Here is a 13490-nt window from a genome sequence, read left to right as displayed (position 1 = left end):
AATAACCTCATATTCCAAGTCATATTTCGTTCTAAACCAAATATGGAATCAGTAATTTTTACCTAATATTCCCGGTAATATTTTGGCGAACCAAACACATCTTTCGTAAGATTCCAAGTAAACTCAATTTCTACTGAATTCTCATTAATCATGATTCCCGGTCACCAAAAAATTTCTCTTGTACCAAACACACCCAGCCACATGCAGTTCCTTAGTATTCATTTGATCATGTTCTTTCACCAAATCTATGAATGATTATTATTCCGAAACTTGTTCATCTACTTTGACCCCCGAATCTATACCATCTTGGACCTCATTCGGAGTTGGTGATGAATTCGGAGGCGACATTTGTGCAGCCTGCCTTTGCATCTCCATTTTTCCCTCCACATAACGAAGCAAACGTCTCAAATCATTACGCCGAAATTCAGATAAAGGCTTGCCATCTTGATAGATTTGACGTATGAAATTTTTCATTTCATTCTCCTCGTTTAACACGGCAATTTGATCTTGAAGCCTTCTTGTCTTTGCCCGCATATGAGCCACTTCCCTATTTAATTTTGAAAATTGGTCTATTTCTGAAGCTTTTTGAAACCTGTGAAGTGCACTACAAGAAATCAGAAACTTATAGGAGATTTAAAGAATTTAATAATGTTAGTATCAATAACAGCAATGAAAATCACCATTATAACTTAAGATAATTTAAAGAACAATATAGCCACATTTTTACAAACATGACAACTTTCATGCAGTGGTCAAAGAAAAGAGAAAGTTTATTTCCTTGTTACAACAATACCCTTGTTTATTATTCACGTGGCCTCACATCGGTTTTACACACTTTTATATATGTGTGGGAGATAAAATCATCTCTTGCAACATAAGAAACATTAAACTCATACATGAAAGCATGTTCCTTTGTCATGCAATTGATAAACCTTGGTTTGTAGATGCTACTCACTTTTTGGAAGAAAAGGAGAGTCAATTTTCATTATTTTTTGGAAATATTCCATCGGTTCATCGCTTCGCGACTAGTCTGATTTGGCACGGGTTTAGGATTAAAGCTTTAAACCTCTCTCAAAGGTGGTATTGGAGAGGTTCGAACACATGCTCTCACCCCCACCTGCTCAGCTCCCATGCGCCAACTGAGCTACCACCATTTGGTTACTCCTTGTGAAAGAAAATAATTTAACTAGCGAAGACAAGACTCAATGCCTTCCTATACCATAAAACAAATAAATTGAAGGCGTGCTAATTACAACATCGATGATGTAATTTTGATCAATAAAAACATCTCTGTCTAAAAGAAATTGTATCATAGGACATCACACACAATTATATATATATATATATATATATATATATATATATATATATATATATATATATATATATAATGGTAAAATCATTTTTGCAGCTGCTTTATGTACAGCAACGACAGGTGTATAGTTATGATTCCCCAAATTTAATGCTTTCATCTTTTGTATGGTTACGATGAAAGTAGAATTGGCCTTGAAGGCCGAAACATGCGTGAGGGAAAAACAAAAATTTTCGCAAGTGGAACACACATGCATATCAAGATACATACTTTAAGACGTATGTCATACCTTGTTCGTGAAAACTCAAGATGATCAAGGTAGGTCTGAAGGGTTCAGACCCTCTAACGTTGATTCACACCACCCGTGTCTAGATACATGAACTCCTTCCAGTAAGGCCGCCGATTGATCACCACAATAAGGCTTGCTATGCGCTCAGTGTGTGATGCAGGAGGCTAGGTAAAAGTGTTTAGAAGAGTGAAGTGTTCTAAGAGAAAACCTCACAAGGGGGCGCATAGATGAGTAGAGAAAGGCTTGATTTTCACAAAAACCTAAGGAGGAACTAACTACTTATTAAGCACACAAGAGGAGCCTTTTAAGTTTCAAAAACAAATCAGATTTTTCTCCCAAAAATCTGATCAAAGTGGCGCCCTATGGGGAGAGAATAAGTGGAGTTGTTGCATTTCAAAAATTGCCAACAACATCCCAGAATATTCTCATGAGACTAAGTTCAAAACCTAGTCAGAAATCTGATCATGAATCATCATATAATCAGCTATATGGTGCACCTCATATAGCCTAAAAGGTGACCAGATACATTTGAGTTAGTTGCATTTCAAACTTAAATCAAATATTCTCCCAACAGACCGTATCTTCTGGAGCTGATTTTGATGATCAAATCTACCCAAAACCAGCGCCCCATTATCCTTGGATTATGTCCAAAAGATCTCCTCCTGATATGTTCCAACAAGATCTCATCTTATCCTTTTGTTATGAAACAACTTTTCATAGCCAATTCAAATTCGAATTTCAAACATTTGAATTCAAACTTTCAAACACTTAAATTTTAAATTCAAATTCAAATTCTAAATTCAAATTCAAATTTCAAATTTCAAAATTCAAATTTCAAATTTCAAATTTCAAATAAAAAATTCAAAATTCAAAATTCAAAATTCAAAATTCAAATTCAAAATTCAAAATTTAAACATTTGATAATTAATTTAACTAATTAAATTAATTAGTAATGTCTTGGACTATCCAAGCCCATTACTTTGATCCATGCGCCTTCCACCCTATCTGTGGAGTTCCAAACTACTTCTTGGGCTAATAACAATTGTTAGGCTCAATACATTTAATGCTAGAGCATCTAGACAATTAGGTGTTAGTGTGTGACCCATTAGGTCCAACATAGCCACTGACATAAATGGGCTTGGGCCCAATAAGCCCACAACCCATCTAATGACAACACAGAGCACTAACAATGCTTTGTTGCCCCAGAACTAGTTAGATTAATGACTTGATCATCCTATTACACATATTTGGTTGCCGTATATATTTCCTTTCGTCTCGGTTACCTTCCCATAAAACCTAGGGTAAGGAAGCGTATCAACCCCTGCGGTTTAGGTTAAGCTTTATTCGAAATATGGAATCTTCAATTTACAGACTCTAAAGGCAGATCATCTCATGATCTCTTTTACTATGCATAGATTCTCGAGTCCCTGTAAATGTCATCCCGATTTCTCCGGTTTACAGATAACCTAATCTCTCACAGAGATTTGACGAATTCCTTCAGCTTATCACCCTAGCCCTGTGTTCTTTCAGGACAAGCCCAACAGTATACCTATGAGTCTCCATATTTCAGGCAGACGAGGTGCACAATCAAAGCATGCCTTCTAGAACACAGTCTAGTTAATAACTTCTGGTCTTAGGAAAGACATACCCAAATATAAAGAGACTACTCTAATGATACTTTCTGTGAGAGTTCCTCATAGAGTCTCTTTGTGGTCTGTTCAGTGCGAGCTATACCCTTATAGGTCCACCCACGACTTTAGCTAAGACATCTCCATATCTGTAGCTCATGAGGTCTTTACCTTGCATCCAAATACAAGTAGATAAGTCGTGCTAGTCTTACCCGAGATCACTGATCCCCATTCTCAGTGTCTCTAGACTAGGAACATAAAATTAGGAATAAACATGCAGTATCCTTGAATCCTCATGATCGTGATCTCATCACAGATACTCAAGAGATACCTATTTTATTCCAAGGGGTTTATCCAGTTACTCATATAAATATTAATAGTAATATTGAGACAAAATATGAAACAGGATAAATAGTGCTTTTATTTGCGACAATATAAAAGGTCTACATATGTCCTAATCTAATCAAAAGATTGTCTCTAGGACATCCATATACTAACATATGATTCCTCGCATTTAATGCTTTCAAGTATATATATGGTAAGAATTTGATTGCTGCACGTACAGCAGCTGCAGAAATGTAAACCCCATATATAATATGTTAGGCATGATCATTTTATACTGGTATAAGAATAATAAATCTTATACCAAATCTTAACCGTTAATTTTCGTGCATCTAATCGGTTAAGATTTATTAGATCTCACTCATTAATTAATTATTAATTCCCAATAAATCTCAACCGTTAGATACACGAAAATCAACAGTTAAGATTTGTTGTAAGATTTATTATTCTTACACCGATATAAGTTGATTTTATTCTTGTATATACATATATATATACACATATATATAGGCCAATTTAGATAAGGTTATCTAAAACTACTTTTTATAACTATGTATTACCGGTAATACATAGTTATAACATTAAAGTTACTTTTTTTTCTCTCCTTAGTCATTTTACAGAACCTGTCTTGTGACATAGAGAAAGAGAAAAAAACAACTATAATATCATAACTATATACTACCAGTAGTACATAGTTATAAAGGGTAACTATAGATAAGCTTATATAAAATTGTTGTAGAAATATTTTTTTCATATATATATATATATATATATGGGTTTAATTTATCTTTCACACATAAAGGGTGTGCATGACAACCATTCTGTTCCTTAACACTGTTTTTGAAAAGAAATAATTTTTTTCTATTTATGTGCCCTGGAACAGTTTCTGAGAAAAAAATGTGTTCGATAGCATATTTTATTTTTATTCTTAGAATGAGAATTGTGTTTGATAACACAACAAATAATAGAATAAAAAATTATTCCTATTAAGCATAAATTTTTTCGGATCATCATTTTCCTTTTCATATGGTATGTTGGTGGTGGTGCCGGCAGCAGTGGTGGTAATAGTGGCGATGATGATAGTTGTAGTAGTGGCGGTGGAGGTGGTGGCATGGTGGTGGCAGTGGTGATTGCATGGTAGCGACAGTGGTCATGGTGGCGGCGGCAACGACGGTGGTGGTAATGGTGGCATAGTGGCTGCAGCGGCGGTAATGATGGCGGTGGTAACAACAGTGACTGTGACGATGGTGATGATGATGACATGGTGGTGGCGGTGGATGTGGTGTAGTGCTGGCGATGGCAGTGGCATGATAATGGTAGTGGTGGCGACAGCGGTGGCGGCGGTGGCGGCAATGGTAGTGGTAGTGACAGCAGTGGCTGTGACGATGGTGATGGTGATGACATGCTGGCGATGATGTAGTAGTAGTAGTGGTGGTGGCGGTAATGGTGGTGGCGATAATGGTGGTGGCAGCGGCGGCGGCAATGGCAGTAGTGGTGGCGGCGACGTGGTAGTGGTAGTGGTGGTTGGTGACGGTGATGGTGGTAGTGACGTCGAGGTGGTGGTGGTGGTGCGACGATGGTAGTGGTGTGGTGATGATAGTAGTGGTGGAGTGTGATTGAGAGAGACAAATATTTCTCATTTTGTGTCCGGGAACAAAAAAAAAGAACATTTTTTATTGTTTTTTATTTCCTGGCACAAAAGTTAAACCGATTCATCCCGGGAACAAAAAAATAAACTGATTTTACCAAACGAGTTTTCTATCCATTTATGTTCCCGGAAACAGAAATTAAAAAAAAAAAACTAATTATGGAAAGGTTCATGCACACCCAAAGTGTGTGGGGCTCATATTTTCTCTTTCTCTTTATTCTACTTACAACAAGTTCACATAGGTCCCACACACTTTTGTGTGTGTGTGTAAGAGATAAGTTTATCTCTTACAATATGAGAAACGTTAAACCCTATATGTATATAGGGACGGTTATACTTATTATCATTTTAAGCTTACCACTTTTATTACCTTTTTAGTTATCGTTAGATCAATTCAAAATCAACGTTTGAAAAATAAATTTACTACCATTGATTTCAAATTAATCTAACGATGATAAATTAAAAAGATAATAAGAGTGATAAATCTAAAATGATAATAAATATAATCGGTCTCATTCATATTACTAGTTTAAATTCACAAACATATCCAATAATTGAAGACCATTGTTAAGGCAAAGAAAAATTCATAATAAAATTCAAAACTAAGAATAACAAAGTGAAAACTGACATTTCTTCCTCCTCATTTTTCTTCACGAGCTTGGCAAGTTGATCTTGAAGCCATGCTGCCTCCGCCCGCAGAAAAGTCAATTCTCTTTCCATTTCTGTAAGTTGGTCCATCTTTGGATCTTTTTGAAACCTGTGAAATGTTAAAGAATTTATAACATTATAATTAATAATAGCAATGAAAACCACCACTATAACTTAGAAAATCTGAAGAACAATATAGCGACTTTTTTACAAATATGACAACTTTTATGCAGTGATCCAAGAAAAGGGAAAGTTTATTTCCTCGTGACAGCAATAACCATGTTTACTACTTACTAGGGTTTAATACCCCTCAAGTTAAAACTTATAATGGTGGTAGGATACCCCCAAAAAAAAAAAAAACTTATAATGGTGGTTCATTTTGTACATGCAAAATCGGGAACCTTTGTCATGCAATTGACACACCTTGGTTGGTAGTCGTTAAGGACTTCCAAAGGAAGATAATAACTTGTAAGAAAAGGAAAATCAATTTTCGTTTTAAAACTTTTTTTTTTTTTTTTTTTGGAAACAGTTTTAAAACTTTTTAAAAGCACGTAAACCTTACTCTTTTGTTGTTTCCAAAAAAAAAAAAAAAAAATCTTACTCTTTTGTTTAAATTTTTATTTCAAAAGTATCTGTACTTTACTACATTGTGACGTGCATGAACCAAATGAATAGAGCTATTTTTTATTACCTTTCATCACTCTTCACTTAATACCCATTAACTTTATTTTTCACACTAAATTAATATATTTCTTTGAACAGATCTTTCAAAAATAAACATACAACTCAAAAAAAAAAAAAAATACCAAATGCTTAAAAAATAATTTAACTTGCAAAAATACAAGACTCAATGCCTTCATGGACCATAAAACAAATAACTTGAAGGTATATACTGATTACAACATCGATGGTGTAATTTTGATCAATAAAAACATATTAATGTTTAAAAGAAATTGTGTCATAGGATAGAACACACAACTATATATATATATATATATATATATATATATATATATATATATATATGTAAGGACATAAACATTTGACATCAAATCTTAATAATTAATTTTCACCAATTTGACGGTTATAATTTATTCAAAATTAATAATTAATTAATAAGTGTGACCAAATAAATTAACGATTAAGATTTGACTGACTTGAATTGGGCTCAAATTTGGACATGCAACTTGAAATGGGCTTCTGAGCAAGGCCGATTGCTTTGCCATAGGCATCAATAGTTTTGGGTTTTTCTATAGTTTATTCTATAATTTAGGGATTTTCAATAATTATTAGTTATTTACCTTTTTTGTTATTATTAGATTATGTTTGAGTGTACGTTGATTGTGCATTATCTCTTTTGACTGCGCATGACTCCTTTTGGTTCTATTTGACTTTATTTTCATTTTGTTTTGTTTGCCTATTTAAGGCTTGGAGAAACTTATTGCTAGTTGGTTAATAAAATTTAGAAAACAGAAATATTATTTTCTTACAATTCTTGTTTTGATTTTTTCTTTCTGTTTAGCCAATGAGTTACTACTTTGGCATTATTTGGTAATCGAAGGTTTGACTGTCACATAAATGACTGAACAGAACAATGGCAGTCGAGGTCAGGGATGACAGGATTGAGGTGGCGGCGATAGAGGGCGTGGTAACACCATTAACGGTGATGACAAACAACTACACATCGATACGTAAGATGCTGCAATGGCAAAAAAAGATAGACTAATTTAGGAGCTCGAACAACTGTTTACCCTAACACAGTTGGACAAGTCAGATGAAGGAAGAGAGTCTAAAAGATCATCTCATTTGGAGGAAATGAGCAAAAACTCATTTTGGAACTAGGATAGACAAGGGAAAAGTCAACCAGGCGTTCAATCCTTTTTTGTTAATATTAAGGTGAAGATTAAGATCCCAAAATTCAAGGGTACCACTCATCAAGATGAGTTCATCGACTGGTTACACACCGTCGAAAGGGTCTTTGGCATCAAAGACTTGACGTAAGGTCAATCTGGTCGCTGTCTGTAAGAACCCGCACCGTTAATTAAGGAAGTTAATTAATGAATTATACGAAATTGGGAAATAATTCCATAATTGACCTTAATAATTATGAGAAGGCTTAAATAAATATGGTAAGTGAGTTATAATGCTGAAAGTCGCTTTTCGGACGAAAAGTGCAGATACCGGTTCTGCTACTCAGTATAAATGTGTACCTATGAAATATCCCGAAAAATTATAATAAGTGCATGAATATTCCTAGAATATTATATAGGACTTGTAAAACAAGTTTCAAGTCAAAATAATGAGAACTGGTGCCAGAACTGATACTGGCTATGGAAAAGCGCGTACCAGAAAGGTGCTGTGAAAAATAAAATAAAAATATGACAAATCTTAGAAAAATGAGTAGAGTCAGAATCTTAAGTTTGGGATTAAAATTCTAAGTTTAGCTATTAATGCTAATACTGCGCGTTTAAAACTTAAACCGCCTATAAATAGGCTTGGCACATATTTCTAGGTCAAATTTTGTGTCTCCTACGTGAAGTTCTGAGAGCTTGGCTGCTGCCACCCTTCTCCTTGGTCACCTTTGCATGAGAAAACCTCCAAGTCACCTACTTTCTTTGATTTCTTCACCTTTAAACAAGTAAACACTTGGGTGTGAGCATTGGTGAGGGTGAAAGGTACCATCTTCTGAGTTGAGGGAGCTGTCTTATGTGTAAGTGTGGGGCTGAGTTCTTGAGTTGTGTGGTGGGAGCTTTGTCTTGGTTGTGGGAGCTTCAAGGAGTGGCCTTTAGTGTGAAAGCTTCAAGGAGTGGCCTTTAGTGTGAAAGAACCACTCTTGATCGCCATTTTCGTGTCCTTGTGTGTGCTGGACTTTGGGAGCTTCAAGTGAGCTCCAAGAGCATCATCATTTGCTATTTTGAGCTTGTGGTATGATCATCACCTTTGTTCATGAGTTTATTGGTTTAAAATAGAACCTTGATGCATGTAATGGATTAAAGATCATAACTTAAGGTTGGGTAATGTTAAACACACCTTAAATTGCATGTTTGAGCTTCTGTATGCATGAAATGAACCACCTTTGTGAAGGATATCTCGCGAAATACCCAGATATTGGTATTCAGATATGGGGTCCTTAGATATCTGGATATTGATATTTGGATATGTCACTTGTAATATCCGGATATGGATATCCGGATATGATATCCGGATATGGATATCCGGATACGTCCCCGACAAATATCCGGATAGTTTTCGAGGGACAGTAGCTGCACTGTTCATACAGAATGATGTTATGGGTTTGTGGACCCTATATTGATGAAGTGGGACTTCTGTGATGATTAATTTAAGTTAGTAACATGTGGTTAAGGGCTTATGGCTTTGTGAGAAGCCTAAAGATGTAAAACGTAAAGGAAAGGCGTTGTCTTTTGTCATATGCTTGTTAAGTATGACTATTGATATATTGTTGGTCCAAAATAGATTGTGATTCTGCTGTGTTTGAGCTTTGATCTAGTGTGGATTCTTGGCATTGGATAGTTAGCTTGCAAGGTAAGATTTCGTGTCCTCGGTTTAGCTATTGTATGTTCCACCATGTCCCATGGGGGGATGGTTTATATGCATGATGTTGTTTTCATGTATTGTTTTGATAAATGCTATTGAGCTGTTATATGCGAGTGCCTTTATGATATGCATGTGGTGTTCCACCTATACGGTAAGCCTGAGTATGTGGGGACATACAAGATGGTGAGGCTGTGGGTGAGGTGCAAGCGGTGTTCCTTGTACTTATTGTGGGGTTGTAGACGTACGTTCTGCATTTCTCTGGCCTGTAGAATAGTCATAACACACATGGCATAAATATCTGTTGCACTGCATAGTTTTGGAACTTATGATGATAAATGCTTTTTGAACTTATATTGCACATGTAAGTGAGCTTGGGGTGGAAGATCCTTGAGGACCCCTTGTCTTACTGAGATTTCTATTTAGAGATCTCACCCCACGTTTGGGGCACATATTTCAGGTTCAGGTAACTCGGGGGTTGAGACCTCGGGCGGCAGGAGGCCAGAGCTGAGTTAGAAGTATGCTGATATTGCTGGATGTTGTTTATGCTTTCTGTCATTTATGATTATTGAGTTGAGACTGCTGTTGGGCTTGTGCCTTATTTGGTGAGCATGGGATTTGTCCATGCCACTTTGATTTCCCTTGATGTTTAAGTTTATCTGTGTTGTATAAACTATCAGGTTGTCCGGTCTACGTGTTGTAGCTCCGTGAGTAAAAACCCATTTATTATATACGAGGTATTTCAGTTAGTTGTTGAATTGCAATTTACATACAGGCGTTATTTTTTTGAAATGAATTAAGTAATTCAACTCGGCTAATGATAATGATGTCATAATTGAAAAGAAAAAGATATTCCGCATTTTTAAATTAAGCGTGGCTTAATACGATGACATGATAACAAATCGGGTTAACACGGGGTGTTACACTGTCGAACTAAGGAAGTATGCCTCAATATGGTGGGAATACATTAAGAAGCAGAGAAACAAAGAAGAGAAGTTGAAGATCAAGAGTTGGGATAAGATAAAGTAACTGTTGCATAAAAAATCCTTACATATTTGCTTCTGGTAGGAGGCATTTATTGAGTATCATAATCTTAAGTAGCAAGACCTATCAGTTAGACAGTATACAACTGAGTTTGATCGTCTGTGGATGCGTTGAGATATCGCAGAGGAGAACGAACAATTGATTGCTCGCTACCTAGAATGATCGATGACTAAGATCTCAAATGCCATATGCTACAGCAATATTGGTCATATGAGGATGTGTATCGACTAGCTTTGAAGATAGAGAGGAAGTGTAAGAGAAAAAAATACTTCTAAATTCCAACATAGATCTTCTGACAGCGAGGAGCTATTGGGCTCAGCGACTAACACTAATGGAGGGGAGAATCTTTCTAACCCTAAACCAGGGAGCAAAGAAGGATCAATCAGTGGTGAAGTAGGAAAGAGAGGTGCTAAAGCGAAGAGATATTTCAAGTTTCGGGGTTTGGGGCACTTCACTGCTAATTATCTAAACCCACAATATGTTACTCTTATCAATACTCCAGCAGATGATATAGGCCCCATCTATGATGAATACGAAGAAGATCAGGCAGATGGAAGGTCTAAAGAAGGTGAGATTATTTATGGTGATTGAGATGAATCCTTGGTTGTCCGAAGGGTGTTGAATGTTGACATCATTTATGATGAGTTGTGGCTCCAACACAATATATTATGCATCATGTGCACCAGCGGGGATAAGGCATACTAACTATTACCTTAGGTCCATCTAACTTGAGGGAGAAGGCGAAGAACATTATATTGTCCAAAGTGAATTCCAAAAAGAGTCTGACAATGCCATTGAGATATTTGCTTGTGTGGTGATGGAACAAAATTATGGTGTTTCAGACATTTCTTCGCAGGTTACGTCGTTGCTAGAGGACTTTGCTTATGTGGTTCCTAAAGAGATGTCACCGGAACTGCCACCTATGAAAGACATCCAATATTGCATTGACCTTTTGGCAGTAGCTGTTATTCCCAACAAAGTGCATATAAGATGAGCACTGAGGAGCAAGAAGAGTTACATTCACAGGTTCATGATCATATTTAGAAGCTGAATGTAAAATATAAGCAGCAAGCTAATATGCATAGGAATCAAGTCATTTTCAAGAAAGGAGATATGTTGTCGATCCATCATATGAAGGAACATTTTATAGTAACAGGTTGGACAAACTACCTAAAGCTGATGGTCCCTTTAAGGTGCTCGAGAAGATCAACAACAATTCTTACAAGATTGAACTTCTCGGAGAATATAATGTTTCTAGTACTTTCAATGTGTATAACTTGTCTCCTTATCATGATGACGATGGGGGTATAACGGGCGAGAGTAACCATGAAAAATCGTTAGATTCAAGGATGGATCTTCTTTTGGTAGGGGAGGATGTTGAACCTGGGAGACTGACTTGGATTCGACTCATATTTGGATAGGCAATTCGAAATGGGCTTCTGAGCAAGACCTATTGTTTTGCCATGGGCATAAATAGTTGTGGGTTTTTTCATAGTTTATTCCATAAGTTGGGGCTTTTAAAAAAAAATAGTTGTTTACCTTTATTATTATTAGACTATGTTTAAGTGTGAGTTAATTGTGTGTTATCTTCTTTGATTGTGATTATTCCTTTTGATTCTGTCTGATTTTTTTTTGTTTTGGCTATTTAAGGCTTGGAGAACCCTATTGTTACTTCATTGCTTTTTGTTAATAAAATTTAGAAAAGAGAAATAGTATTTTCTCGTAATTCTTGTTTTCGTTCTTTCTTTCTGTTTAGCCAATGAGTTATTGACTCGACATTACTGCCCCTATATATATATATATATATATATATATATATATATATATTAGTTCAAATTCAAAAACATACTCAATAATTTAAGATCGTTGTTAAGGCAAAGAAAATTTCCTAATAAAATACAAAACTAAGAATAAAAAGGTGAAAACTTACCATAGAAGCAATAAAGCTAAGACTTAGATTCAAAATGAAAACTTACCAAAGAAGTAAAGAATGAAGTCCCAATCCTTACGACTCTAGATCTATGAAGAAGAAATATGCTCAAATTTTGTGTCAGAAAAGATAAAAGACAACAAAAGAGTAAAGCTACCCGAATAATCTTGTCATTCACAAGTAACGTCGTAAACACAAATCGAACCAAAAAAGAAACACCATAAATCCTAACACCTAAAACTCCAAATATTAATCAGACCAAAAAATAATAAATAAAAGAGTATTAATGGAAGAGAGAACGAGCAAAAGCATTTACAAATTTAAGATAATCGACTTTGGATCTTAAATTACTATAATCGAAACAACAGATGAGTAGTGTAGAGGACAAACCTAAGTGGTGTGGCGCGATGCAGGGCAAGAGATGGATGATTTCAACGAACACTGTGAAAGAGGAGCCAAGCTAAAAAGCAATACACTTGGGATGCACCAAATCCCTAGAGGCATTCTTTGTTGACAATCGTTCCTTTTATTGGGGTCGTGATGAAGTTAGAGCATCTCTATTATTGATATTGTTCCACATTACCAAAATTACCACTAAGATTTTAAAAAGATTATTTTATATTTTAAAAAAGCATCAAAATAATTATTTAACTTAAGAGTGATTTAATCATCACTAAATCCACCTAAGTGTTGCTATATCCTAGTGATTCACTTCCCACTAAATAAAATTAATTATGACAATAAGATATATTGATTAATGCTTGAGTTGATAATGATGGAATATTAAAATTATTATTATAATTGTATTTTAGATTGGGATTATCAGTTTTTATTGATTATTTGTGTTTGTGTGATGTAATGATCTTTCGGGGGGAAGAGACTCCCAGTAAAACAAGTTTCAAATGTTGGGGCTAGCAATAAGGATAACTTCTCGATCATTTGAAGGTAAGTCTAGATATTATAATCTTTATGTCTATTTGGTTTTAGAAATTTAATAATTGTAACAAACATATTTCAAGTTACACCATACTATATGATTTCACAATTTGAAATTTTTAATAAGTGTGTTAGATATATTTTTGGTATAAGAGTATGAT

At 35.3% G+C, this 13490-nt stretch overlaps 1 protein-coding gene across 2 annotated transcripts; it reads right to left on the bottom strand.

Moving 5' to 3' along the window:
- Positions 1–11: 11 nt before the first annotated feature.
- LOC133302698 (uncharacterized) lies at positions 12–12913 on the bottom strand. Of its 2 annotated transcripts, XM_061502508.1 has the most exons (4): positions 12784–12865; positions 12440–12482; positions 5848–5976; positions 12–592 (listed from the first exon to the last, which is right to left on the bottom strand). In XM_061502508.1, the coding sequence occupies exons 3-4, from the start codon at positions 5955–5957 to the stop codon at positions 259–261; spliced, it is 444 nt and encodes a 147-aa protein (XP_061358492.1). In that variant the 5' UTR covers positions 5958–5976; positions 12440–12482; positions 12784–12865; the 3' UTR covers positions 12–258. The 2 variants fall into 2 exon arrangements, with proteins under 2 accessions (XP_061358492.1, XP_061358490.1); XM_061502506.1 differs by lacking the exon at positions 12440–12482 and having other exon boundaries at positions 12784–12913.
- Between the last annotated feature and the right edge of the window lie 577 nt (positions 12914–13490).

The sequence above is a fragment of the Gastrolobium bilobum genome, unplaced genomic scaffold (assembly GCF_033153095.1).
Source record: "Gastrolobium bilobum isolate Gb01-03AN ecotype WA unplaced genomic scaffold, APGP_CSIRO_Gbil_v1 utg26114, whole genome shotgun sequence".
NCBI classification, from domain to species: Eukaryota; Viridiplantae; Streptophyta; class Magnoliopsida; order Fabales; family Fabaceae; genus Gastrolobium; species Gastrolobium bilobum.
Note: the sequence above shows the minus strand (reverse complement) of the source record. Positions and strands in the feature narration are given on the sequence as shown.